A 25,990-nucleotide genomic window follows, 5' to 3' on the forward strand; every position below is an offset into this window, starting at 1 on the left:
ATAGTCACAGAACATTGTGGAAGTTGAAGGGACCTACGTAATTAATTACTTTGAGTTATCTGAAGTTCAACACAACTGAAAATGAGATGACTAAGGATGGAATATGCAGGGACCAACCTCTTATTTTGAGACAAACATAAGTTCGACACACAACAGTGGTTGACTATAGATTTTCAACAGTCTGGGGTTTGGGAGGATTCTGGCCATGGTTTCACTGTATATTATTTGTTTCTTCTTGCCAACACTTTAATTGTCATATTTGAAGTCATGAAATACATAAAACCTTTGTTCACTGTCTGCAAACATTTCTGATCCTTTACATTCAAAATCAGTCAATGTGAAGGCCATTCCCATTCATACAGATCCGGATTGTGATAAAAGGGAAGATACACATATATCTGATGTAAAGAAATACAAATAAAGATTTAAACTGGAAAATGGGGCAGTAACATCTGAGCAGTGTACCAGGCCCAGATCAATCTCACAGAAAACAGATCTTATATTCTGGTATGATGCCTCTCTGCATGAAGATCTGACAACATAGAAGGTTGCGTCAGGTGAACCCTGAGTGTAAATTGACCACCCATTTAAAATAAAGGATGCATGGGTTTTCACTTTTCAGCCAATCTGATGTCAGCTTTCTGACACCATTCTGCTTCCTTTTTCTCCTGCCTTGCTTTGGAAACTTTGATCTGAGCAAACGAAAACTGCCACAGAACTAAAGATAGCCTCCATAGTAGGTGTGGCAATCACATAAAAAAACAAGTATTTGTCACAGAGTGACGAAATATCCCCCGCCTGTACACCATAGTACCAAATATGAAGACAATCCAGCGATTAGTTCTTGAGATATTGTGGCAACACCGTTTTCCAACTCCAAAAACAGATTTGCCTGCTGTGACCTTGAAAATGGGGTCAAGGTCACCAAATATGACAGGTGGATGCGGTGTCTGTATATACACTATAGTTCCAAATATGAAGACAATCCAGCGATTAGTTCTTGAGATATCGCGGCAACACTGTTTTCTAACTCCAAAAGCAGATTTACCTGCTGTGACCTTGAAAATGGGGTCAAGGTCACCAAAACCGACTGGTGTCTGCGGTGTCTGTATATACACCATAGTTCCAAATATGAAGACAATCCAGTGTTTAGTTCTTGAGATATCGCGGCAACACCGTTTTCCAACTCCAAAAGCAGATTTGCCTGCTGTGACCTTGAAAATGGGATCAAGGTCACCAAAACCGACTGGTGTCTGCGGAGTCTGTATATACACCATAGTTCCAAATATGAAGACAATCCAGTGTTTAGTTCTTGAGATATCGCGGCAACACCGTTTTCCAACTCCAAAAGCAGATTTGCCTGCTGTGACCTTGAAAATGGGATCAAGGTCACCAAAACCGACTGGTGTCTGCGGAGTCTGTATATACACCATAGTTCCAAATATGAAGACAATCCAGTGTTTAGTTCTTGAGATATCGCGGCAACAAACAGGTGGGACGTACGGACGGACGTACGGACGTACGTACGGACGGTCGTGAATACTATATCCCCCGCTTCGCGCTTTCGCGCGGCGGGGGATAATGACAGGATGCATAAAATATCCATAATAATATAATAGCACATCTTTATTGTTTTTTCATTTCGAACTCCTCGATTATCAGTTATTGACATACATAAATCAGCTACGCTTGTCTGAATGTTTTGCTCACTTGTACAAGCCTCAACACTGATTGGCTGATTGGTGTGTGTCTTTATATTTTCATGAGAGCATCTTCCCAAGCGAGACAAGGGAGTTAACTGACATTGACAGTTCAGCTTCCTCCCTTGCCGAACGAGGCTGGAATTTGACTTGATCTCTCATCCAGCACTCTATTGTAATAAAACCGATCTTACCTCATGATCAAATCTCCAGAGCAAATTGATTAAATATATGAAAATATCCTGCAGTCACCCAAACACTGCCCGACAGGCACCATGTTGATTATGAATTGGTTCATGTGATTTTTTTTACGGACTATGCATAGTCAGCCAAAATATAATTCAGAAATTCCAGCCCAGTTTGGCAAGGGTGGAAACTGGACTTTGAACTGGTCAGTTAACACTCTTGCCTCAGGAAGGTGAGATATGGGTAGTGTAGATAACAGTGTTTTGGATCATTTCTCCCACGACCACACTTTGCATTCTTTGGAACAGATGCGATCATATTGTAGTGGACAATAATCTCTCGTACATTCAGGGATGAAATATCTTCACCATCACCCCTGCAACAAATGACTGGTCCCATAAACATTTAATAAAACACACAGAAAGTCCAAACCATCCACAGTCTAAGCATAAAACATCAGTTTCATATTTGTGATAAAGAAATTTATTTAATAAGATGGATTAAATGATGTCCACCAGTCTGTAAACATATATAACTTTTTAACCCCCAACTCAATGCAAGGCCGTAGTTAACTTTTTTTGACAGGGGGTGCAAATATTTGTACAAGTATCACTTGTCCCCTACTTGATTCAAATAAAACTGTTTTCTATAAAAAATCTAGGGGGGGCAACTGCCCCCCAGGGCTGGCTACGGCACTGCAATGTGTAGTGTTGTTATATATTACTACAATTCAGTCATAGTTAAAGAAGACTAAAAACAACATTTCCACTTGGCCTTTAGTTTCAAGCACTAATAAGCGTTTGGTGATATTCATAACATTCTACCCGTGATGATGCGGATTAGGATTAGGATTCAGCAACCCATGCCACTAAAGGGATCAGGTGGTCAGACTCATCGACTTGGTCAATGCATGTCGATGGTCATAATATCTATCACTAGATTGTATGGTCCAGACTCAATTAAATACAGACTGTTGTCATATAGCTGGAATATTGCTGAGTGTGGCGTTAAACAAAAAAAAAAAAAAATTATAACATTGTTTTGTAAGGTATTCACATGATGTGCCTGAATAACTTTCAAAACCATAAACATGAATCTTATAATTAGTCAGCTGTAAAGTTGGTCATGCTATGAACCAAGTCGCCCAACCACCTGAACCATTTGGTTGCCTCTTAACGATAGCATCCGTTGCTTGGCCCTTTCCTGACCAAGAATCCCAACAGGGTAACAAAGCATTGGCCTTCCACTACAGCATCCAGCGATAGTCCTCAAGACAGATGAGGAGAAACTATGCCTTGCAGCATGGTGTCATCAGCAAGAGCATGACGGACAGTTTGTACTCTAGTACCATGTATTTAGCCCAGATGTACAAGTTCAGTTGGTCAGCTGTCCATTTTGGGCTAGATGTTTTGTAAGATTACATTTTCAGAGAAAAAAGACATCCTGACAAATTTTCGCAAACCAAAAGACCAGTGTGCATAATCAACCCTCTCTATAAAGCCATTTCCTAAATGTGATCCAGTTTTGTTCGTATGGCGTCAACAATAAATTATGACATACCCTCCAATATGTTCATAAATGGGACAGCCAAAGAGGTTTCATGTCCTGGGTGGGATTGGATTGGGTTCAAAGTGAGGAAAACCATACACATTAGAATTGTTACAATATTACTATACTTATCCTGATACAACATGTTGCAAATACTCTCTCTCTTCGATCTGGGGCGGTCGGGTAGCCTAGTGGTTAAAGCATTCGCTCGTCACGCTGAAGACCCGGGTTCGATTCCCAACAGGGGTACAATGTGTGAAGCCCATTTCTGGTGTCCCCCACCTTAATATTGCTGGAATATTGCTGAAAGTGGCGTAAAACCATACTCCCTCACTCACTCTCTTCGATCCCATAACAAAGAACCCAAAATGTGCCCCTCTGCAAGGAGCTGCTCTGTAACAGGTCACCACTCAGAATTACCTCCCCTTGAACCATCTCTTTCCTGTCATTTGAAACTGCTGAAAACCTTCAGATTGGGGAAGACAGGGTCGGCCATAGAGCTGTTGAATCAGGATAAGTATATTATTATTTTAAACATTCTTTTTTATGTACCTTATTTCTTATCTTGATACAACATATTGCCAACTAATCCCACAGTTGGCGTTGACGTCTGTAGTTTGCAATGCTGTTCTGTTGGTAATTTGGACTGGACTATGTTGTGGACTAGACTTAAGGCCCATCCACATCCTGTCATATCCTTAGAGACTGGTAATTTAATTCAGGGGAGGGGGGCCAGTGAGATTGGCGGCCTTAGGACTGTATAATATTTTGCAGGAACCCTTCCCCCCACCCCACCCATATTATTTAATGTTTTTCCATCACACCCCGACCCCCAAAAAATTAATGAGCAGTCCAAAAACAATGTATAAATGTACATTACAATTTACAATTTCACTGACAAATGTACAGCTTCCTGTGCAAGAAACTGAATTAGTGCTTCTGCTAGTGAAACCACACCTAAATCCAATGAGGGTCTGGAGCTGTACTACTCATCCTCAAGACATCCTCATCTGCTATCTTCTCTGGTGCAGTTCTAATCTTCGATCTAGATGCTGCCGGTACAGATTGCCGCTAAATATGTACCAACTGTACCTACCGCAACTTCTTCAGTAATAGGGATTCATTTACTTTGTATGACAGTAGCCTGTAAACAAATCCCATTTAGAGTCCAGCAGATATACAATGTTTTTTCACTACCGCCTGTGCTGCCTATTTTTTATCAACCATACATACAGGGCTTACACCCTTGGCGTTGGATGGGCCTGTTTCGAGCCATCATCATATGTGTTTACTCTGTTCATGTGAAGGAAAGTTCTTTCCAATTGACAGGCTGCATCCATGTCTGTGTTAAGCCTGTATTACCGTTCAGTATAGGGTTGTTCAGGAACTCATTCCTATCCTTGTCCTCGTCGCCATGTAATATCAACATTATAACTTCAATGTCAACTATGCTTTGGCTGCAAGACATTCATATTGTCTCCCTCAGTATTTGACCAAATGACATAGATACACTGAATGAAGCATCACTAAAATAACCAGCTACTGCCCGAAATGCCAGACAGCTGATGTTCACATGATCGTAGATTGAGGCCTCAAATAAAAAGAGGCCAACATCTTCTGGAACCCACAGGAGGCGCCTTTCAAAGTACGACTTGAAATTTTCTCCCTTTCGATGTTCATATTCCCCAACCATTGAAGACAGTCATCAAGGGAGCGTATCCCCAGCCAAAACCACATGTTACTCATAAGCAATCTGATGGATACTGTCCTTATCAGACGGCACTATCTCACGCCTTACAGGCACAGACGGCAACTCATTAGAAGGTGGCAATATGACAGAAGACCGTATTAAAGGTGGCAACAAAGGTCGAGAAGACAACCAGGGGCTTGGAGGCGTTGACACCCTCGATTGCGCAGAAGTTCTCAAAAGCTATCAAGTAGCTGTAGGTGTCCCAGTGCTCTGAATTAACGAAGCTGCTGTAGCTTCTTGTGGATGTCTTGACTTGTAGACCTGTCAGTCGCCACGGTGTTTACGAATGAAGAATGCAGGTTTGAAGTAACTGAAGGAGGTGCCACAACGCTTGGATGCAACATAACAGGTGTAGAAAGCTCTACAGCGTAGCGACAGAATAGCTGACAAAGGTATTGGGTAGACTTGTAGCAGACATAGTTGAGATTCCAGTCGCCATGATGTCTGTCTCTTGGAAGGTGACAACACATGCACTGAATCTCAATGAGGGTTCATGGGGAGGTAACTCTGATCCTTGACAAGGCACGTTTTGGGTTCTGTGTTATGGGATTGAGGCGGGAGAGGGAATTAGCAAAATGTTGCGTCAAGAAATAAATACATATTCACAACATATGTCCTTCAGCTGACAGAATGACAAAAACAATGCTATGGAGTATGAATGGAGTGACTATATAAAACTAAGCATGTGTTAACTCTCTTCTGGCGTCTTTTTTGAGTTTGTTTCAGGTGAATCTGGTTCCACAAAGTCTCCTTTTTCAAATGTTCCTACACCAGTTTCTTCAGAAGTTCGATCACTAGTGGCCTTCCTTTTCGTACTTGACTCATCATTGTTACTTTGACTGTGGAACTGCGCCCACTTCCGGTGCATGGTCTCTTTTTCATGCTTAGCTTCTTCCAGGCGACCATCGTCTTCACCCAAGGTTATCATACAAGCAATGGCAGCTCCTTGTTCAGCTAATGGCTTGGACTTCTCCCTAAAAGTATAAAAAAAATAAAAAATTCAGGTCTGTTTAGAGTTACAGCATCCGTCGATCTGCCATAAAAGCAATGGCTACTTCCTCTCAGCCATCCCAGAGGGGCTAAAGGAACGAATGAGTGAGTGAAGCAATTTGTTTAACATAGTTTTTAAACAGTATTGCAGTCATAATATGTCAGCAGTCTAATATACACACATCCAAACATTACCTGAAAATGTATGCATGAGTGGGAATGGTTTAATACAACTTCGCAGAATGTCAGTTCAATGTGGGAGGAGTGCCCGAAGTGATGCAGATCTTGAAAATTTATCACTTTAGTGAAACCCATGAGCAATGGTATGGTGCTGACAAACCAAGAAACATAATCAGGGTGAAACAAGGATTCTGTGCAACATAGAATTGCAGAGCTTTAGATGACCTGACCAGCCATTCACTACCGGTAACAATGGGTACTCAGCACCCATGCATGCTGTAAGAGTGAGTGAGTGAGTTTGGTTTTACGCCACTGTTAGCAATATTCCAGCAATATCACGGCGGGGGACACCAGAAATGGGCTTCACACATTGTACCCATGTCGGGAATTGAACCCGGGTCTTCGGCGTGATGAGTGAACGCTTTAACCACTAGGCTACCCGACAGCCCCTCAAGCTGTAAGAAAAAGCAGCACGGAGCATCGGGTGCTCATAATGTTTGACCTCAAAGTGTCATCATTCCCTGTCAGCATGGATTTCTACTCCTGCTCTCAACCACCAGGACATGTACTGGACTTAAAGCAAAACTTACAAACTCACTTCTCCTCCCTGAAAACTTGGGTTGGTAATGAATGGGTCAAACTTGAGTTGGTTGATTTTGTTCAACCAGATATGCATATCAACAAACCAAGCTTACTCAACCTCTCATCCATCAGTACATGTAGTCAAACCATAGGGCGTAAAGAAACCTGGGTCCCATTCCTAAAAAAAAACTTAGCCTTACGACTGTTGCAAGTCTATGGTACAGTGTGGGAGTTACGATCGTCTTAGCGCTAAGATTGCTTTGTGGAACGGGGCCCTAAACCACAACCCACACAAACATCAATCGTCAAGGTGTCATCCTCAACACAATCAACAAGCATTGAGTTAGGAGTTAATATAGCATCTTAAATGACCTACGGCACCTGCATTATGAAGAGTGCCATATATAATAAAACCTTCACTTAACTTGTGAGACTGTGTGAACTTACCAGAAAGGAGTTGTGTACTTGATTCCCTGCACTGTCACTACACTGCTGAAGCATCGGTCTTCCACTCGGTCCACCTGCGCAGGAAAACCAGTTTAACATCACTCTCACCAAGGGGGGCTCACAATGTCAACTCTTTGATGAAACCAAGGGAGATGGGTATGGCGCTGACAAACCATGAAACATAATCAGGGCAAATCTGGGATTCAAACCAAGAATCATTGGATTCTGGCATGCATAAGGGATGCAACTCTGCACAGCAAATTGCTGTGTCTTTTATGAATGTACTACCTATGTCCTCTGGATAGAATGAAGCATGCCCATTTAAGTATCAAGATATTAAGTCGTCCAGGTAAGGGTGACATACAGTGTTGAACTGGGGTGACATACAGTGTTGTACTGGGTGACATACAGTGTTGTACTGGGGTGACATACAGTGTTGTACTGGGGTGACATACAGTGTTGAACTGGGGTGACATACAGTGTTGTACTGGGTGACATACAGTGTTGTACTGGGGTGACATACAGTGTTGTACTGGGGTGACATACAGTGTTATACTGGGGTGATATACATTGTTGTACTGGGGTGATATACAGCGTTGTACTTGGGTGATATACAGTGTTGAACTGGGGTGACATACAGTGTTGTACTGGGGTGATATACAATGTTGAACTGGGGTGATATACAGTGTTGTACTGGGGTGATATACAATGTTGAACTGAGGTGATATACAGTGTTGTACTGGGGTGATATACAGTGTTGTACAGGGGTGACATACAGTGTTGAACTGGGGTGACATACAGTGTTGAACTGGGGTGACATACAGTGTTGTACTGGGGTGATATACAGTGTTGTACTGGGGTGACATACAGTGTTTTACTAGGGTGACATACAGTGTTGTACTGGGGTGACATACAGTGTTGTACAGGGGTGACATACAGTGTTGTACTGGGGTGACATACAGAGTTTTACTAGGGTGACATACAGTATTGTACTGGGGTGATATACAGTGTTGAACTGGGGTGACATACAGTGTTGAACTGGGGTGACATACAGTGTTGTACTGGGGTGATATACAGAGTTTTACTAGGGTGACATACAGTATTGTACTGGGGTGATATACAGTGTTGCACTGAGGTGACATACAGTGTTGTACTTGAGTGACTTACAGTGTTGTACTGGGGTGATAAACAGTGTTGTACTGGGGTGATAAACAGTGTTGTACTGGGGTGTTTTAAACAGTGTTATGCTGGGGTGACATACAGTGTTGCACTATGGTGATAAACAGTGTTATGCTGGGGTGATAAACAGTGTTGCACTGAGGTGACATACAGTGTTGTACTTGAGTGACTTACAGTGTTGTACTGGGGTGATAAACAGTGTTGTACTGGGGTGATAAACAGTGTTGTACTGGGGTGTTTTAAACAGTGTTATGCTGGGGTGACATACAGTGTTGCACTATGGTGATAAACAGTGTTATGCTGGGGTGATAAACAGTGTTGTACTGGGGTGTTTTAAGCAGTGTTATGCTGGGGTGACATACAGTGTTGCACTATGGTGATAAAAAGTGTTATGCTGGGGTGATAAACAGTGTTGTCCTGGGGTGTTTTAAACAGTGTTATGCTGGGGTGACATACAGTGTTGCACTATGGTGATAAACAGTGTTATGCTGGGGTGATAAACAGTGTTGTACTGGGGTGTTTTAAACAGTGTTATGCTGGGGTGACATACAGTGTTGCACTATGGTGATAAAAAGTGTTATGCTGGGGTGATAAACAGTGTTGTACTGGGGTGATAAACGGTGTTGTACTTGGGTGACTTACAGTGTTGTACTTCAGTGACTTACTGTGTTGTACTTGGGTAGATCAACCCTGTTCTTCTTGCACCATTCATACAGGCGCTGTTTTGGAGTGACAGCAACTGGATAGTCCTTTCTGTAGGGGAACCAATGAATGGATGGAACTTTTAGTTCAGCATGTGAGGGGAGACAACAAACAAGGCATGCACATTGTGGGCACTAAATCTGTTTACATAGGTAGTGTGCATTAAAGCTGTTAGTCACTGCAGTCAGTAATGTTCCAGCCATACCTCAGCTGTCTGTCAATGAGTGAGTCAGTGAGTCAGGGTCAGACAAACCAGAGGTTGATATTACGAGGAACAACTCAGATGTATGATGACACAATCATCCAAGTCACAGAGCCCGACCACCCGATAGAATTAAGGAGTTATGCTAACCCAGTCCCCAAAGGGTTAAGACAAGCTGGATGAAGCTGGGTATTCCCTTTCCATATCCTTTCACATGCAATACTACTTACTTAATGAATCGGACTGGGAATTCATACAACACGCTGCCATCGTCTGTTTTCCTGCGTTTTATACAATGGTCATTTTCTCCTGTATCACTTTTCATCATTTCTTCCTGCGCTTTCCTCTTCTTTAGAACGTCAGAATAGAACTCCTTCATGTCCCAGATGTCACTGAAAAGACATAATGTGTTAAATTACCACTGACTGAACATTAAGGTAAGGCTTTTTGACTTCCGGGTCTACTATGTAGACATTATCTCTTGCTTTACTCAATAACTTGCAAGGTCTGGCTGTGGCAGTATTCATCATACTGCAGTATCTCATTTTATTATATAATCAGCAGTGATATAAATCCCCTGTCTCCTGCTCCAAGTATCTCACTATATCTCCACTACAGTATCTCACTATATCTCCACTACAGTATCTCACTATATCCCCACTACACTATCTCACTATATCTCCCCTGCAGTATCTCACTATATCCCTCTGCAGTATCTCACTATATCTCCACTACAGTATCTCACTACATCTCCACTACAGTATCTCACCATATCCCTCTGCAGTATCTCACTATGTCCCCCCTGCAGTATCTCACTATATCCCTCTGCAGTATCTCACCATATTCCCGCTGCTGTATCTCACTATATCCCCACTGCAGTATCTCACTATATCCCTCTGCAGTATCTCACCATATTCCCACTGCTGTATCTCACTATATCCCCACTGCAGTATCTCACTATATCCCTCTGCAGTATCTCACCATATTCCCACTGCAGTATCTCACTATATGCCCACTGCAGTATCTCACTATATCCCTCTGCAGTATCTCACCATATTCCCACTGCAGTATCTTACTATACCTTCACTACACTATCTCACTATATCTCCACTACAGTATCTCACTATATCCCCCCTGCAGTATCTCACTATATCCCTCTGCATTATCTCACTATATCCCCTCTGCAGTATCTCACTATATCCCCCTTGCAGTATCTCACTATATCCCTCTGCAGTATCTCACTATATCCCCCTTGCAGTATCTCACTATATCCCCCTGCAGTATCTCACTATATCCCTCTGCAGTATCTCACTATATCCCTCTGCAGTATCTCACTATATCCCTCTGCATTATCTCACTATATCCCCCTTGCAGTATCTCACTATATCCCCCTTGCAGTATCTCACTATATCCCTCTGCAGTATCTCACTATATCCCTCTGCATTATCTCACTATATCCCCCTTGCAGTATCTCACTATATCCCTCTGCAGTATCTCACTATATCTCCCCTGCAGTATCTCACTATATCCCCCCTGCAGTATCTCACTAAATCCCCCTGCAGTATCTCACTATATCCCTCTGCAGTATCTCACTATATCCCTCTGCAGTATCTCACTATATCCCTCTGCATTATCTCACTATATCCCCCTTGCAGTATCTCACTATATCCCCCCTGCAGTATCTCACTATATCCCTCTGCAGTATCTCACTATATCCCTCTGCATTATCTCACTATATCCCCCTTGCAGTATCTCACTATATCCCCCCTGCAGTATCTCACTATATCCCTCTGCAGTATCTCACTATATCCCTCTGCAGTATCTCACTATATCCCTCTGCATTATCTCACTATATCCCCCTTGCAGTATCTCACTATATCCCTCTGCAGTATCTCACTATATCTCCCCTGCAGTATCTCACTATATCCCCCCTGCAGTATCTCACTATATCTCCCCTGCAGTATCTCACTATATCTCCCCTGCAGTATCTCACTATATCCCCCCTGCAGTATCTCACTATATCTCGTCCATGGTGGTGACTCCCAGCATGGCCTGTCCCTCTGGCTCCTTCATCGTCTCATGCATCATCTGCAGGACACAGTACTTCGTGTTGATGGCGTTGTTGTCATACTCTGCAGCCTGGAGAAGAGAAAAAACAATTTTTGTCTTACAGGTACCTGTAACAATTTGTTCTGAGGAAACGACTATTCCATCTTTGTAGGCAGGAAGAACATTTTTCACTGACGACCAAAAATAACCAGCTGTCACATTGATACCATCTTTTGGTATGGTGCGGCCGAGATCGAACCACTGACATTCTGATTTGAAGGCAGACGCTCTTTCCACTATACCAATGAGGCGGTAACACTGAGATTGTATTACCAACATTGGACTTGTTTTTGGTTGCTATGACCTGGGGGAAAGGCCCAAGAATCTAGCACACCTAAAGGATGACACTTGTAACAGAGAATTATGGCACCTTAGACGACTGCACCACCTGTGCACCCAACCATGTCAAGATCATTGTGAGCATTTAATGTTTGTTTCATAAATTGTACCATATTGGATCAATGCAAGAAATAATTTTTGTTTTTGATCATATTGATCAAGATTAGACCATTCATAAATGATTGTGTCGCCATATACGTACAAATCTGAGGTACTTCCTGATGACTTCATACAGAGGGAGCGGACCGTCAGGTCTAAACACTGACACGTTCCATTCGGCAGCTCGTGCTATCATCACTGAGGAGGTGCCTGCTTCTTTCCAGAATTCCTTGATTTCTTTAAGAGTCTTTATATCTCGAGACCCACCACTGTTTTTTCAAATAGGAAAAATAAGACACGCATCTGTTTGATGTATCAAGACTTGCTCAGAGGCCAATATTCGGCCCAGCAAATGTCAGTAAAAATTCCCAACTTGGAATTAAGACTTTACTATTCACATTTAAATGAAATCTTTACATTTGTCTACTTATCCTGCATTACTCGTTAATGCATTTACAGCTGTTTTTTTTTACAGAAAGACAAAGCTGTGAGAGGTCCAGCTACAGAAGAAGTTGTTCCAACCAGTAGTGTAGCAGTACCCTAACACAGCTGACACATGACCCAGAAAAGGTGATGTCACATAAGAGCACATTACTGCTTTGTCAGCCAACACGAACAGACAAGTTTTGAGAATAAAGCCATTCTGCGACATGTTTCACTTACTTTGCAATGACTGGTATTGAGAGATGCTCTGCGATGGCTCTGATGACATCATTGCGGTTGTGATGCCGTGACCTCTCATACTTTGTGCGCCCGTGGACGGCAATGGCTGCCACTCCTGTACTCTCGATTAGCTTAACCAGCTTCAGTGTGTCCTCCAACTGAACAGAGAACAATGTTACACAGCAATACTACACAAGGGCATAACACACCAATGCTGCAGTAGCGTATAACACAGCAATACTACAGCAGGGCATAACACAGCAATACTACAGCAGGGCATAACACAGCAATACTACAGCAGGGCATAACACAGCAATACTACAGTAGGGCATAACACAGCAATGCTGCAGTAGGGCATAACACAGCAATACTACAGTAAGGCATAACACAGCAATACGGCAGTAGGGCACAACACAGCAATACGGCAGTAGGGCACAACACAGCAATACTGCAGTAGGGCATAACAGCAATACTGCAGTAGGGCATAACACAGCAATACTACAGTAGGGAATAACACAGCAATACGGCAGTAGGGCATAACAGCAATACTGCAATAGGGCATAACACAGCAATACTCCAGTAGGGGCCACACAGCAATACTACAGTAGGGCACAACACAGCAATACTCCAGTAGGGCACAACACAACAATACTACAGTAGGGCATAACACAGCAATACTGCAGTAGGGCATAACAAGGCAATACTGCAGTAGGGCATGACACAGCAATACTACAGTAGGGCACAACACAGCAATACTGCAGTAGGGCATAATGCAACAATACTGCAGTAGGGCATAACACAGCAATACTGCAGTAGGGCATAACACAGCAATACTGCAGTAGGGCATAACAGCAATACTGCAGTAGGGCATAACACAGCAATACTACAGTAGGGAATAACACAGCAATACTACAGTAGGGCATAACAGCAATACTGCAATAGGGCATAACACAGCAATACTCCAGTAGGGGCCACACAGCAATACTACAGTAGGGCACAACACAGCAATACTCCAGTAGGGCACAGCACAACAATACTACAGTAGGGCATAACACAGCAATACTGCAGTAGGGCATAACAAGGCAATACTGCAGTAGGGCATGACACAGCAATACTACAGTAGGGCACAACACAGCAATACTGCAGTAGGGCATAACGCAACAATACTGCAGTAGGGCATAACACAGCAATACTGCAGTAGGGCATAACACAGCAATACTGCAGTAGGGCATAACACAGCAATACTGCAGTAGGGCATAACACAGCAATACTGCAGTAGGGTATTACACAGCCATACTGCAGTAGGGCATAACACAGCAATACTGCAGTAGGGTATTACACAGCCATACTGCAGTAGGGCATAACACAGCAATACTACAATAGGGCAAACACAGCAATGCTGCAGTAGGGCATAACACAGCAATGCTGCAGTAGGGAGATACACAGCAATACTGCAGTAGGGAGGTACACAATCAATACTACAGTAGGAAGGTACACAGCAATACTACAGTTGGGAGGTACACAGCAATACTGCAGCGGGGCATAACACAGCAATGCTGTAGTAGGGCATAACACAGCAATGCTGCAGTAGGGCATAACACAGCAATGCTCCAGTAGGGCATAACACAGCAATGCTGCAGTAGGGCATAACACAGGAATACTGCAGTAGGGCATAACACAGCAATGCTGCAGTAGGGTTTTAACACAGGAATACTGCAGTAGGTTGGTACACAGCAATCCTGCAGTGGGGTGGTACACAGCAATACTGCAGTAGGGTGGTACACAGCAATATTGCAGTAGGGAGGTACACAGCAATATTGCAGTAGGGAGGTACACAGCAATACAGCAGTAGGGAGGTACACAGCAATACTGCAGTAGGGAGGTACACAGCAATACAGCAGTAGGGAGGTACACAGCAATACTGCAGTAGGGAGGTACACAGCAATACTGCAGTAGGGAGGTACACAGCAATACTCTACAGGCAATGTTGAAGGAAACTCACAGTAGTGGACAGGTGTTGTAGTTCTTGGTATATGAGTGACACATGACTTTCACTGTGACATTGATGGGTCAGAGTCATGCCACACAAATGCTTCTGAAGATTAGGGTTATAAGACAAAACACCCTTTGTTACTTTGTGTGTTTAAGGTGAGAGTAAAACATATTGTACAAACCTTGGGCAGAATTCTGATCTTGCATGTTACAGGTATAGACAGGCCAGACACAAGAGTTGTCAATATCTGCAGCAGGGATAGCATGAGACATTAGCAATATGGATGGAACAACCCTTTCTCACAAACATCGTTGATGAACCAACCCTCCTATTCATAACAACATCGTTGATATAACAACCCTCCTACTCATAACAACATCCTTGATGAAACAACCCTTCCCCTCAAACAACATCCTTGATGAAACAACCCTTCCCCTCATAACAACATCGTTGATGAACCAACCCTCCTATTCATAACAACATCGTTGATATAACAACCCTCCTACTCATAACAACATCGTTGATATAACAACCCTCCTACTCATAACAACATCGTTGATGTAACAACCCTCCTACTCATAACAACATCGTTGATGTAACAACCCTTCTACTCATAACAACATCGTTGATGTAACAACCCTCCTACTCCTTGATGAAACAACCCTTCCCCCCCAAACAACATCCTTGATGAAACAACCCTTCCCCTCATAACAACATCCTTGATGAAACAACCCTTCCCCTCATAACAACATCCTTGATGAAACAACCCTTCTCCCATAACAACATCCTTGATGAAACAACCCTTCCCCTCAAACAACACCCTTGATGAAACAACCTTCCCCTCATAACAACATCGTTGATGAAACAACCCTTCCCCTCATAACAACATCCTTGATGAAACAACCCTTCCCCTCATAATAACACCCTTGATGAAACAACCCTTCCCCTCAAACAACACCCTTGATGAAACAACCCTTCCCCTCAAACAACACCCTTGATGAAACAACCCTCCTACTCATAACAACATCGTTGATGAAACAACCCTTCCCCTCAAACAACACCCTTGATGAAACAACCCTTCCCCTCAAACAACACCCTTGATGAAACAACCCTTCCCCTCATAACAACATCCTTGATGAAACAACCCTTCCCCTCATTACAACATCCTTGATGAAACAACCCTTCCTCTCATAACAACATCCTTGATGAAACAACCCTTCCCTTCATAACAACATCCTTGATGATACAACCCTTCCCCTCATAACAACGTCCTTGATGAAACAACCCTTCCCCTCATGCTTGTTGCATGATTTGAAGACATTCCGACTGTCATTTTCTGTGAAGCGATGCTATAAAAGTTTGTTCTGAAGTGACCCATAATGGGTTGTCCTCAGATTTTTGTTTAGCAGTAGCAAGAAGTAAGATCTGATTTTAATGAGATTGTGGAACAACCCTTCCCTCATAACATCGTGGCGGAACACCCCACAGCTGATTACATCACTGAAGTGGATGAAGTAAACCCTTACTTCTTTGATCTTCTCTGGTTTTGACAGGAGCGCGGCCCCCATTCCTCCCTGGAACACAGAACACATGTTACCAGATATCACACAGAACACACATTAATTGATATCAGTCAGAATACATATTACCAAATATCACACAGAACACATATTACCTGATATCACACAGAACACATATTACCAGACATCACAGAGAACACACATTAAGTGATATCACATAGAACACACATTAACTGACATCACACAGAACACACGTTACCAGATATCACATAGAACACACATTAACTGACATCACACAGAACACATATTACCTGATATCACACAGAACACACATTAACTGATATCACACAGAACACATATTACCTGATATCACAGAGAACACACATTAACTGATATCACATAGAACACACATTTACTGATATCACACAGAACACACGTCACCAGATATCACACAGAACACACATTAACTGATATCACACAGAACACATATTACCTAATATCACACAGACCACACATTATCTGATATCACACAGAACACACGTTACCAGATGTCACACAGAACACACGTTACCAGATATCACACAGAACACATATTACCTGATATCACACAGAACACATATTACCAGACATCACACAGAACACACATTAACTGATATCACATAGAACACACATTAACTGATATCACACAGAACACACATTACCAGATATCACACAGAACACATGTTACCAACTATCACACAGAACACACATTAACTGATATCACACAGAACACACAACTGATATCACACAGAACACACATTAACTGATATCACACAGAACACATATTACCTGATATCACACAGAACGCACATTACCAGACATCACACAGAACACACATCAACTGATATCACACAGAACACACATTAACTGATATCACACAGAACACATATTACCTGATATCACACAGAACACATATTACCAGACATCACACAAAACAGACATTACCTGATATCACACAGAACGCACATTACCAGACATCACACAGAACACATATTACCAGACATCACACAAAACAGACATTACCAGATATCACAGAGAACACATATTACCAGACATCACACAGAACAGACATTACCAGACATCACACAGAACACATATTACCAGACATCACACAGAACAGACATTACCAGACATCACACAGAACACATATTACCAGACATCACACAGAACAGACATTACCAGATATCACACAGAACACATATTACCAGACATCACACAGAACAGACATTACCAGACATCACACAGAACACATATTACCAGACATCACACAGAACACACAGATGTGGCCGGACTGGGTACAGGACCTGCTGACACACAAGGTGTATAGTACAGCCCCAATGTGGAGTTGTGGCCAGACTGGGTACAGGACCTGCTGACACACAAGGTGTATAGTACAGCCCCAATGTGGGTATTGTAACCAGACAGTTGTGTCCCTTGGCCACGCCAGAAACTCACTCACTCACTCACTCACTCACTCACTCACAGGACCTGCTGACACACAAGGTGTATAGTACAGCCCCAATGTGGAGTTGTGGCCAGATTGGGTACAGGACCTGCTGACACACCAACTGTATAGTACAGCCCCAATGTGGAGTTGTGGCCAGACTGGGTACAGGACCTGCTGACACACAAACTGTATAGTACAGCCCCAATGTGGGTATTGTAACCAGACAGTTGTGTCCCTTGGCCACGCCAGAAACTCACTCACTCACTCACTCACTCACTCACTCACAGGACCTGCCGACACACAAGGTGTATAGTACAGCCCCAATGTGGAGTTGTGGCCAGACTAGGTACAGGACCTGCTGACACACAAGGTGTATAGTACAGCCCTGATGTGGAGTTGTGGCCAGATTGGGTACAGGACCTGCTGACACACAAACTGAAAAGTACAGCCCCAATGTGGGTATTGTAACCAGACAGTTGTGTCCCTTGGCCACGCCAGAAACTCACTCACTCACTCACTCACTCACTCACTCACTTACAGGACCTGCTGACACACAAGGTGTATAGTACAGCCCCAATGTAGAGTTGTGGCCAGATTGGGTACAGGACCTGCTGACACACAAACTGAAAAGTACAGCCCCAATGTGGGTATTGTAACCAGACAGTTGTGTCCCTTGGCCACGCCAGAAACTCACTCACTCACTCACTCACTCACTCACTTACAGGACCTGCTGACACACAAGGTGTATAGGACAGCCCTGATGTGGAGATGTGGCCAGACTTGGTACAGGACCTGCTGACACACAAGGTGTATAGTACAGCCCTGATGCGGAGTTGTGGCCAGACTGGGTACAGGACCTGCTGACACACAAAGTGTATAGTACAGCCCTGATGCGGAGTTGTGGCCAGACTGGGTACAGGACCTGCTGACACACAAAGTGTATAGTACAGCCCTGATGCGGAGTTGTGGCCAGACTGGGTACAGGACCTGCTGACACACAAGGTGTATAGTACAGCCCTGATGTGGAGTTGTGGCCAGACTTGGTACAGGACCTGCTGACACACAAAGTGTATAGTACAGCCCTGATGCGGAGTTGTGGCCAGACTGGGTACAGGACCTGCTGACACACAAAGTGTATAGTACAGCCCTGATGCGGAGTTGTGGCCAGACTGGGTACAGGACCTGCTGACACACAAGGTGTATAGTACAGCCCTGATGTGGAGTTGTGGCCAGACTGGGTACAGGACCTGCTGACACACAAAGTGTATAGTACAGCCCTGATGCGGAGTTGTGGCCAGACTGGGTACAGGACCTGCTGACACACAAAGTGTATAGTACAGCCCTGATGTGGAGTTGTGGCCAGACTGGGTACAGGACCTGCTGACACACAAAGTGTATAGTACAGCCCTGATGCGGAGTTGTGGCCAGACTTGGTACAGGACCTGCTGACACACAAAGTGTATAGTACAGCCCTGATGTGGAGTTGTGGCCAGACTTGGTACAGGACCTGCTGACACACAAAGTGTATACCTTGATGGAGAACTCCTTGGGGCAGCCCATGTTGACATCTATGGCAGAAACATCATTCTCCCTGAAAAGAACAGAATTTCTCACTCAGCATAATGTTTACCGGTATTTACCATGCTTTAGAATCATTCCAGTTCTACCTCAATTAAAAAGGAAGATGGTTTAAACAAGAGTCATCTGGAGATGACCTATCCTCTTGTTCTGGTTCTAATGGAGTTTGGCTACTTGTATCCGTCTTTTGGTTCCTTGCCATTGGATACCTTCAGTTCAGAGAAGAAACAAATAATGCTGTTCAGCAGTTTCTAATATCCTAAATCATCAATAGGCACCAGTGCTCCACTAGACTGATGCTCAATGGTGAGCACCACCCTCATTTTCAATAAAGTCTAAGTTGTCATCTTGAAAATATTAACAAATCTTTAATTTTATTTATCCCAAAACATGAAAAACATATAAAAAAAAGAAAAAGATATTCCCAAATCATCAAAAGGCACCAATTCATTACTAGACTGATCTAAATAGCAAGTTTTATCTTGAAATATTCATCGGTTTTGGAGTTCTGCTCCGGAAACGAGCACCATACTTGGTTTCAGTAAAGTCCAACTTGTTTTCATGAAAAAATATTAAAATAAAGAAAATAAAAATCCCAAATCATAAAAGGTACCAGTTCACCACTAGACTGATCTGTATAGCAAGTTTCATCTTGAAACATTCAGCGGTTTAGGAAAATGAAAGTAGATGGACATGTTGATTGGGGCTGTACTATATCCCCCCGTTTTTCAAAATGGCGGCATACAAAAGGGACATATAAAGATAAATTATTATTTTTAAACATAAACATAATGTCAATGAACATGATTAATACGACACATAAAGCAAATACTGTATTCAAGCAATAACCTTTGTAACACAGGTCTGGGCATATGTCTTCTGGCAGAAGGTGGTAACATTTATACCTGCCCAACCTATTTCATGTCAGTGTGAAAATGGGATGCAAGTGAGTTCTTGATCCATGGGGCAAATCTAGGATTCAAACCCACGACCTCAATACATCCTGGGAGGTGAGGAAGGTTCTGTAACCATAGTTACTCACACTTTTTTGGCTGCAATCAGAGCCCTCTTTGCATCTGCTGTTCCCTGAATCAAAGAAAAACAACAGTGACTTTCTCCTTCAATTCCAACTAAGTATCATCATGTTTACCAAACTAAATGCAGGACTATTTTATATGGTGAGTGAGAGGGTGGTTGAGGGGTTGAGTAGGTGAGTGGGTGGGTGGTGAGTGCAGGAAAGCCTTGTCATACAGGTTTTGGACCATACCAATTAGGTGAAACCCTCGATAATGGGTATGATTTTGACAAACCTAGAAACTTAATCATGTCAAATTTGAGATTCACATTCACATTCACATTCATCGTTTTTGCTATGGTTACTGGATGCATATCTGCAAAGAAAATTACAAGCCTCAAATAACTGGCCCGTCCCAAGGATTGTCGATCAATCCCATAACAAGTACTAATCCAAATAATATAGTCACTTCATGGAAAAAAACGTTCACCCGTAATACCCTAAATCCTTTAGCGTAATTTTTCAATAGGATGAATAATTTTTAAACATAACAAATGGTAGAAAAGCATTCCATACACCTTACCAACTGAAACACAAGCTTGTGTTTCTCCTGGGGACATGTCCTGAACACAACGATGTCATCATTCAGGATGTAATCAACTGTGCCCAGAACATCTGTAACAAACATGGGCAAATGTCAGTCTTCAAACACATTCCTGTATCCAATCAATACACACACATATTCCATCTATCAACATGCCCCTAGCACTATTATCACCATGTCCTACATACAAATATGAGATGCGTCTCTGCATGAACATGATGAAGATCTGACAAACCCTCCTGGAGAGACATGTCAGGTGAACCCTGAATGAAATTTGACTGCTTAATTAAAATGAAAGATGTGTGGGTTTTCATTGTCACAATTTCTGTTACTGATTTGGACACAAGATCAGGGATGTGAGCAGGTTTTCCCGAGGAAAGAGGAAAAGTCAAGGGGGATCTGGGCATGCCCCCCCAGAAATTTTTAAAACATTTGATTGCATTTTAAGCAATTTCGTGCAGTTTGGACAACATTCACACCAAGAAATGTAATATGTCAATGGCAAAAGTCAATAAGTCAAATAAACAAGATGGCAGATGCAGTAAAATTTTGAAATTAAATCAGTACTTTTAAAAAATTGGGCATAGCTTCCACGCACCTGGCTACCCGCCAGGTCTGGGAGCAATACTGCCATAAACTTCAACCCCCATCCCCCAGACACAAGGACAACTGTCACAAAAGGGTGCACTTTCAAGGGTATATTTGTATCTTCTTCCCTTTTGTGTACAGATGCCAGGGAAAAATGACATGGTGCTTATGTTTATATTATATTCTCCATTTGGAACTGCCTGATAACGTTTGTTTTCGAGATACAAAATGTATTACTCGGGAAAACTTAGCTCGCTCATACCACACTCATTTTGAAGGCTCCATGCTGATTGGCTGATTAGAAAATTCACCTGAGGTTATCTCCAACAGAGGGTTTGTCAAGTCTTCGTGCAAAGACGTATCGAAATTGGAGTAAAAGATCTGATATTAATGAGTGAGTGAGTTGGGTTTAACGCAGCTTTTAACAGTATTCCAGTTATATCACGGCATGTCAGCTTAATCTGGGAGGAAAGCCCAAAGTGATGCAGGTCTCAGACGTTTACCACTTCGATGAGACCCATGAGCACGGGTATGGTGGTGACAAACCTAGAAACATAATTGAGGCGAACTGGGATTCGAACCCACAATCGTAGGTTTCTGGCGTGTCCAAGGGACGCAAGTCTGCACAGCGAATCGCTGCGCCTTAGACGACTGGGCCACAAAAGCCCCCCTGATATTAATATGACCTGTACTTTTTATCTACATTTAGAACTTGTCGTATTAGTTTGTTTTTCGAGACACACAAATTAGACATGCTAGTCTGAATGCTTAGATCACTTGTACAGGAAATTTATAAGCCTCAACACTGACTAGCTTACTAGAAGATTCTCCTAACGTGACATCCTATGGAGGTGTCGTCCAATCTTCATGTACAGACCTAATGTATGGGAGTAGAAAATCGGACAGTGATTGCTGGCAAACCTGTGGTAGTTACCATGAGCAACATTCCACAGTCAGAGTACAATGACACACAACCAGAGAGGCCTAACGTTGTTACCATCAAATCCTCACTCTTGCTGACTCTTAGAAACATACTACTCAAAAGAAGTTAAGACCATCTGATTCTTTATATAGCAAAAGATAATCTGTAATGCCATGACAGATTAACTATTGTCATATAAAAGAATTTGATGTTCTATTATTTCTTTTGAGTAGTATATAATATAGTCACTTCTCAAGTACCAATAAAACAGCACATTCACTGAACAGGTTTTTTACATGGTAGATGTTATCATTTAACGAACCTTGATAAAAATAACCTGATATAAATAAAAAGGACATTCTAAAAATTTGAATGATTGTTTCAAATCTACAAGGATACAAACACATAAATATTCTCTGTGCCATTATCATGTGCTATAAGTATAAAATGTAGCATTAACAGTTAAAAAAGATAAAAATAAGTTTTAATATACAAACCATTTACTTTTCGTTTGGCTGTCAAAATCTTGAAGTCTATAATTTCCTGAAAGTAATGATAAGTTGTCATGAACCATTTTAACAATACCAATGATAACCCATGTAAGGAATTGAAGCCAGGTATTCTGTTGCAAGGGTGAACACTTGAACCATTAAAGGCACTAACTATCCTACGTCAACTTGAGTGAGTGACTGCGGTTTTAGGTCACTTTCAGCAATATTCCAGCAATTTCACCAGATATGGGTTTCACACCAAGGACCCATGTGGGGATTTGAACCTGGGTCTTTGGTTTAAGAACTAGGCTACCTCACCGCCCCTTAACCAACATGAGATTCAGAAACATATTCCTTACATTTAACATTTAGACTTATCAGAGAAATCACATCTGTGGTCCCATAACCATGATAACCACTCTTTGTTATTATAATATATAACTACTATAATCATGATAATATTGTTATCTAAACTATATAACTTCTATAATCATGATAATATTGTTATCTAAACTATATTACTATTATCATGATAATATTGTTATCTAAACTATATAACTACTATAATCATGATAATATTGTTATCTAAACTATATAACTTCTATAAACATGATAATATTGTTATCTAAACTATATAACTACTATAATCATGATAATATTGTTATCTAAACTATATAACTACTATAATCATGATAATATTATTAACTAAAAACATTAACATGATATATATATACATTTATCCACTGACATTAATTGTACATAAGTAAAATTTACAGGAATTAGTAAACAGTGGTAAAATGATACATAACACTCCGAGAATATCTAAAATTCAATTGGGGTTAACACACCAAACTTCATGAATATCAATACAATTCTACCACTCAAATAAGGAACAGCACAGTTGGAAACAACTTAAGTAAGTGATTCAGAGATGGGTATCTTTATCAATAAATGGTTTCACAATGTGTGGATTGTTGGTTTTCACACGTACTGGCTTTCATTACCGTACAGATACACTGTGTTTGCACAAAAACATACACTAGTGGCGATAAAGTGCAAGTGTCTTGACTATTTTCATCACACACCCAAGGAGCAGTGAGTACTTGAAGTCATGCCTTGACTTAATGAGGCTCAACGAAACAATGCCATTCGCCATTTGGTGACTCTCAGTCAGCCGATTTAGGGCTACAGAACATTTCATTCCAACACAGGGTGACTTTGGCACCCTACCAGGCACAAGGAATCATGTGACCTGCCTCGTTCAGGAAGACTATAGTTGATTATACAAATCAAGATCAAGACAAAAGTTTGCTACGTACCTCACAGTATACAAGGTCAGCTCCATACTCGAGGGCCAGCAGTCTCATCGGGATGGTGCACACCCTCACCATAGGGGCGAGGATAACTTTCTGTCTGTAGTCTAAAGGCATTGTTGACCAAATCAATGTTCAGTTGTTGTCATGTGCAGACCTGGAATAGTATTACCTCTTAAAGACATGCAAGACTTTTATGAAACGTGCACTACCAGTTTCCTGGGTGTGGGTTATGGTAAAAATGGCCCCAAGTGAAAAAAAACCTCAGTTTGGCAAAAAAGGTGCCATTTCCTGGTAATAACAGATCAGAGGATTAGAGAAAATGAAATCATACAACAAATGGTTTCATTAAAATATTTAAAACATTATAGCAAAGAATTTTTTTTCTTAGATTGGCAAAGGGTGCCCAACACTCAGAATCGTGATGGGGTGTTTGATCGGAAAGGGTATTACATAACCCTCATGATCAGAAGGGGGTACTTAAGTTATGAGTTACCTACCTAAGCCCTAACTTAAGGATCGAAAACCCAAGTGCATTCAGTGAAAACAAGAGCCACAGCGGCTAAAAAAATTATGATCCTAAGCGTTACACTTGTTTACGTATGGAACAACTTGACCAGTCACTGTCCTGGTTTCCTGTGGTCTAAGTATCTTGATCCTGAAAACATTATGCTGACTCATAAATGTCAACTACAACAAATGTGCCTTTATTGAGTGAAAGTATGGCTAAAGTTTGTTTCACGACAACCATAGCGGTAACCTAACCAGGGTTGCTGTAAATAGCAGTAAGTTAGTGCATTTTGTCGACCACTTCACACACAATTTCGCTGCAATTAATATAGATCTAAACAATATTGAATGAAATATTGAATAAAGTTAATTACAAAGACTACAAACATAAGTCCGAATGTCCAATGAACAGACAACTAGATAGTGTAAAAACAGTCCTGATTAAATTGCATACTTCAGTACAGATATGTTGACATGTTTTTTTTTGTGTTTCAAGCTCACAGTAATGTCTGTGCATTGTGCGCCCACTCAACAAAGTGTGCACTATACTCAGAAAATATGGTATATATTATGAAAGTAACACTTGATTTTTATTCTCTTATTCATACATGAACGTTCAACAGTAACTGCCACATATGAGGTAGGTGGAACACAAAAGTCTGATTTGCCAAAAAACAATTTCGGGATCCCTGGTTACAACCACGGCAACCCAGGCGTTGTGTCGTGTAAAACAACGGATACCCCCTAGTTGGTCCGAAGGCTGGGAATCGCAGTTCTTTGGTTTGCTGTCGATAATTGGCATCTGGTGACTACGTGGGTGAATTAAATCGGTGCCGGCGAGACGACTGTGTTGAAGTATTGGAGTATTCAATTTCAAAAGAAAATCTTCACATTCCAACTCTTTAAGTGGCATATGTTCTTGATCGACAATGTTATCATTTGCAACGTGGACCTAGATCTATTTATTTTCAAATTAATGTGTAACTTTTTGAACATCGATCTGAATTTTTATAGTGTCTGTATATTTATAAGCCTCAACCCGACTTTGACATGGCAATTGATTTTAACACATAGTGAGAAGTCTGAAAATGTAATCAAAACGCATCATTACGTTTCATGTGGACCATGTTTTCATCATGGGGGCGGCCATTTTGACCAACATTGCATTATGGGTATAGTAAGGAACATTACAAATCACTGCATGGGAATAATTTCTGGAATCACCAACATTTTTTAAAGATACAATTTGATCTACAAACTCAAAAAACATATTTTAACATGTACATTCTTCATA

General features: G+C 41.8%; 1 protein-coding gene across 1 annotated transcript; it reads right to left on the reverse strand.

Annotated features, from left to right (window-relative positions):
* Positions 1–1,599: 1,599 nt before the first annotated feature.
* Positions 1,600–25,857, reverse strand: LOC124142535 (tRNA-dihydrouridine(20) synthase [NAD(P)+]-like). The gene is made up of 15 exons (XM_048397884.1): positions 25,808–25,857; positions 24,193–24,343; positions 22,880–22,925; positions 20,852–20,943; positions 20,296–20,339; positions 19,206–19,266; positions 16,196–16,243; positions 14,851–14,916; positions 12,677–12,834; positions 12,117–12,282; positions 11,484–11,605; positions 9,697–9,858; positions 9,228–9,315; positions 7,384–7,457; positions 1,600–6,158 (listed from the first exon to the last, which is right to left on the reverse strand). Exons 2-15 carry the CDS (start codon positions 24,301–24,303, stop codon positions 5,873–5,875), a joined length of 1,524 nt encoding a protein of 507 aa, XP_048253841.1. The 5' UTR covers positions 24,304–24,343; positions 25,808–25,857; the 3' UTR covers positions 1,600–5,872.
* Positions 25,858–25,990: the final 133 nt, after the last annotated feature.

The sequence above is a fragment of the Haliotis rufescens genome, unplaced genomic scaffold, assembly GCF_023055435.1.
Source record: "Haliotis rufescens isolate VD_foot unplaced genomic scaffold, xgHalRufe1.0.p SCAF_17, whole genome shotgun sequence".
Classification (NCBI taxonomy): domain Eukaryota; kingdom Metazoa; phylum Mollusca; class Gastropoda; order Lepetellida; family Haliotidae; genus Haliotis; species Haliotis rufescens.

What these genes read in the sequence shown, in the direction of transcription:
- LOC124142535 (XM_048397884.1), bottom strand. Translation starts at nt 24,303, where the DNA reads ATGCCTTTAGACTACAGACAGAAAGTTATCCTCGCCCCTATGGTGAGG. An exon ending in AACCAGAGAAGATCAAAGAA is followed by an intron (nt 14,917 to 16,195) that starts GTAAGGGTTTAC and finishes TCCCTGCTGCAG; the next exon opens with ATATTGACAACTCTTGTGTC. An exon ending in AGATCAGAATTCTGCCCAAG is followed by an intron (nt 12,835 to 14,850) that starts GTTTGTACAATA and finishes TTCTCTGTTCAG; the next exon opens with TTGGAGGACACACTGAAGCT.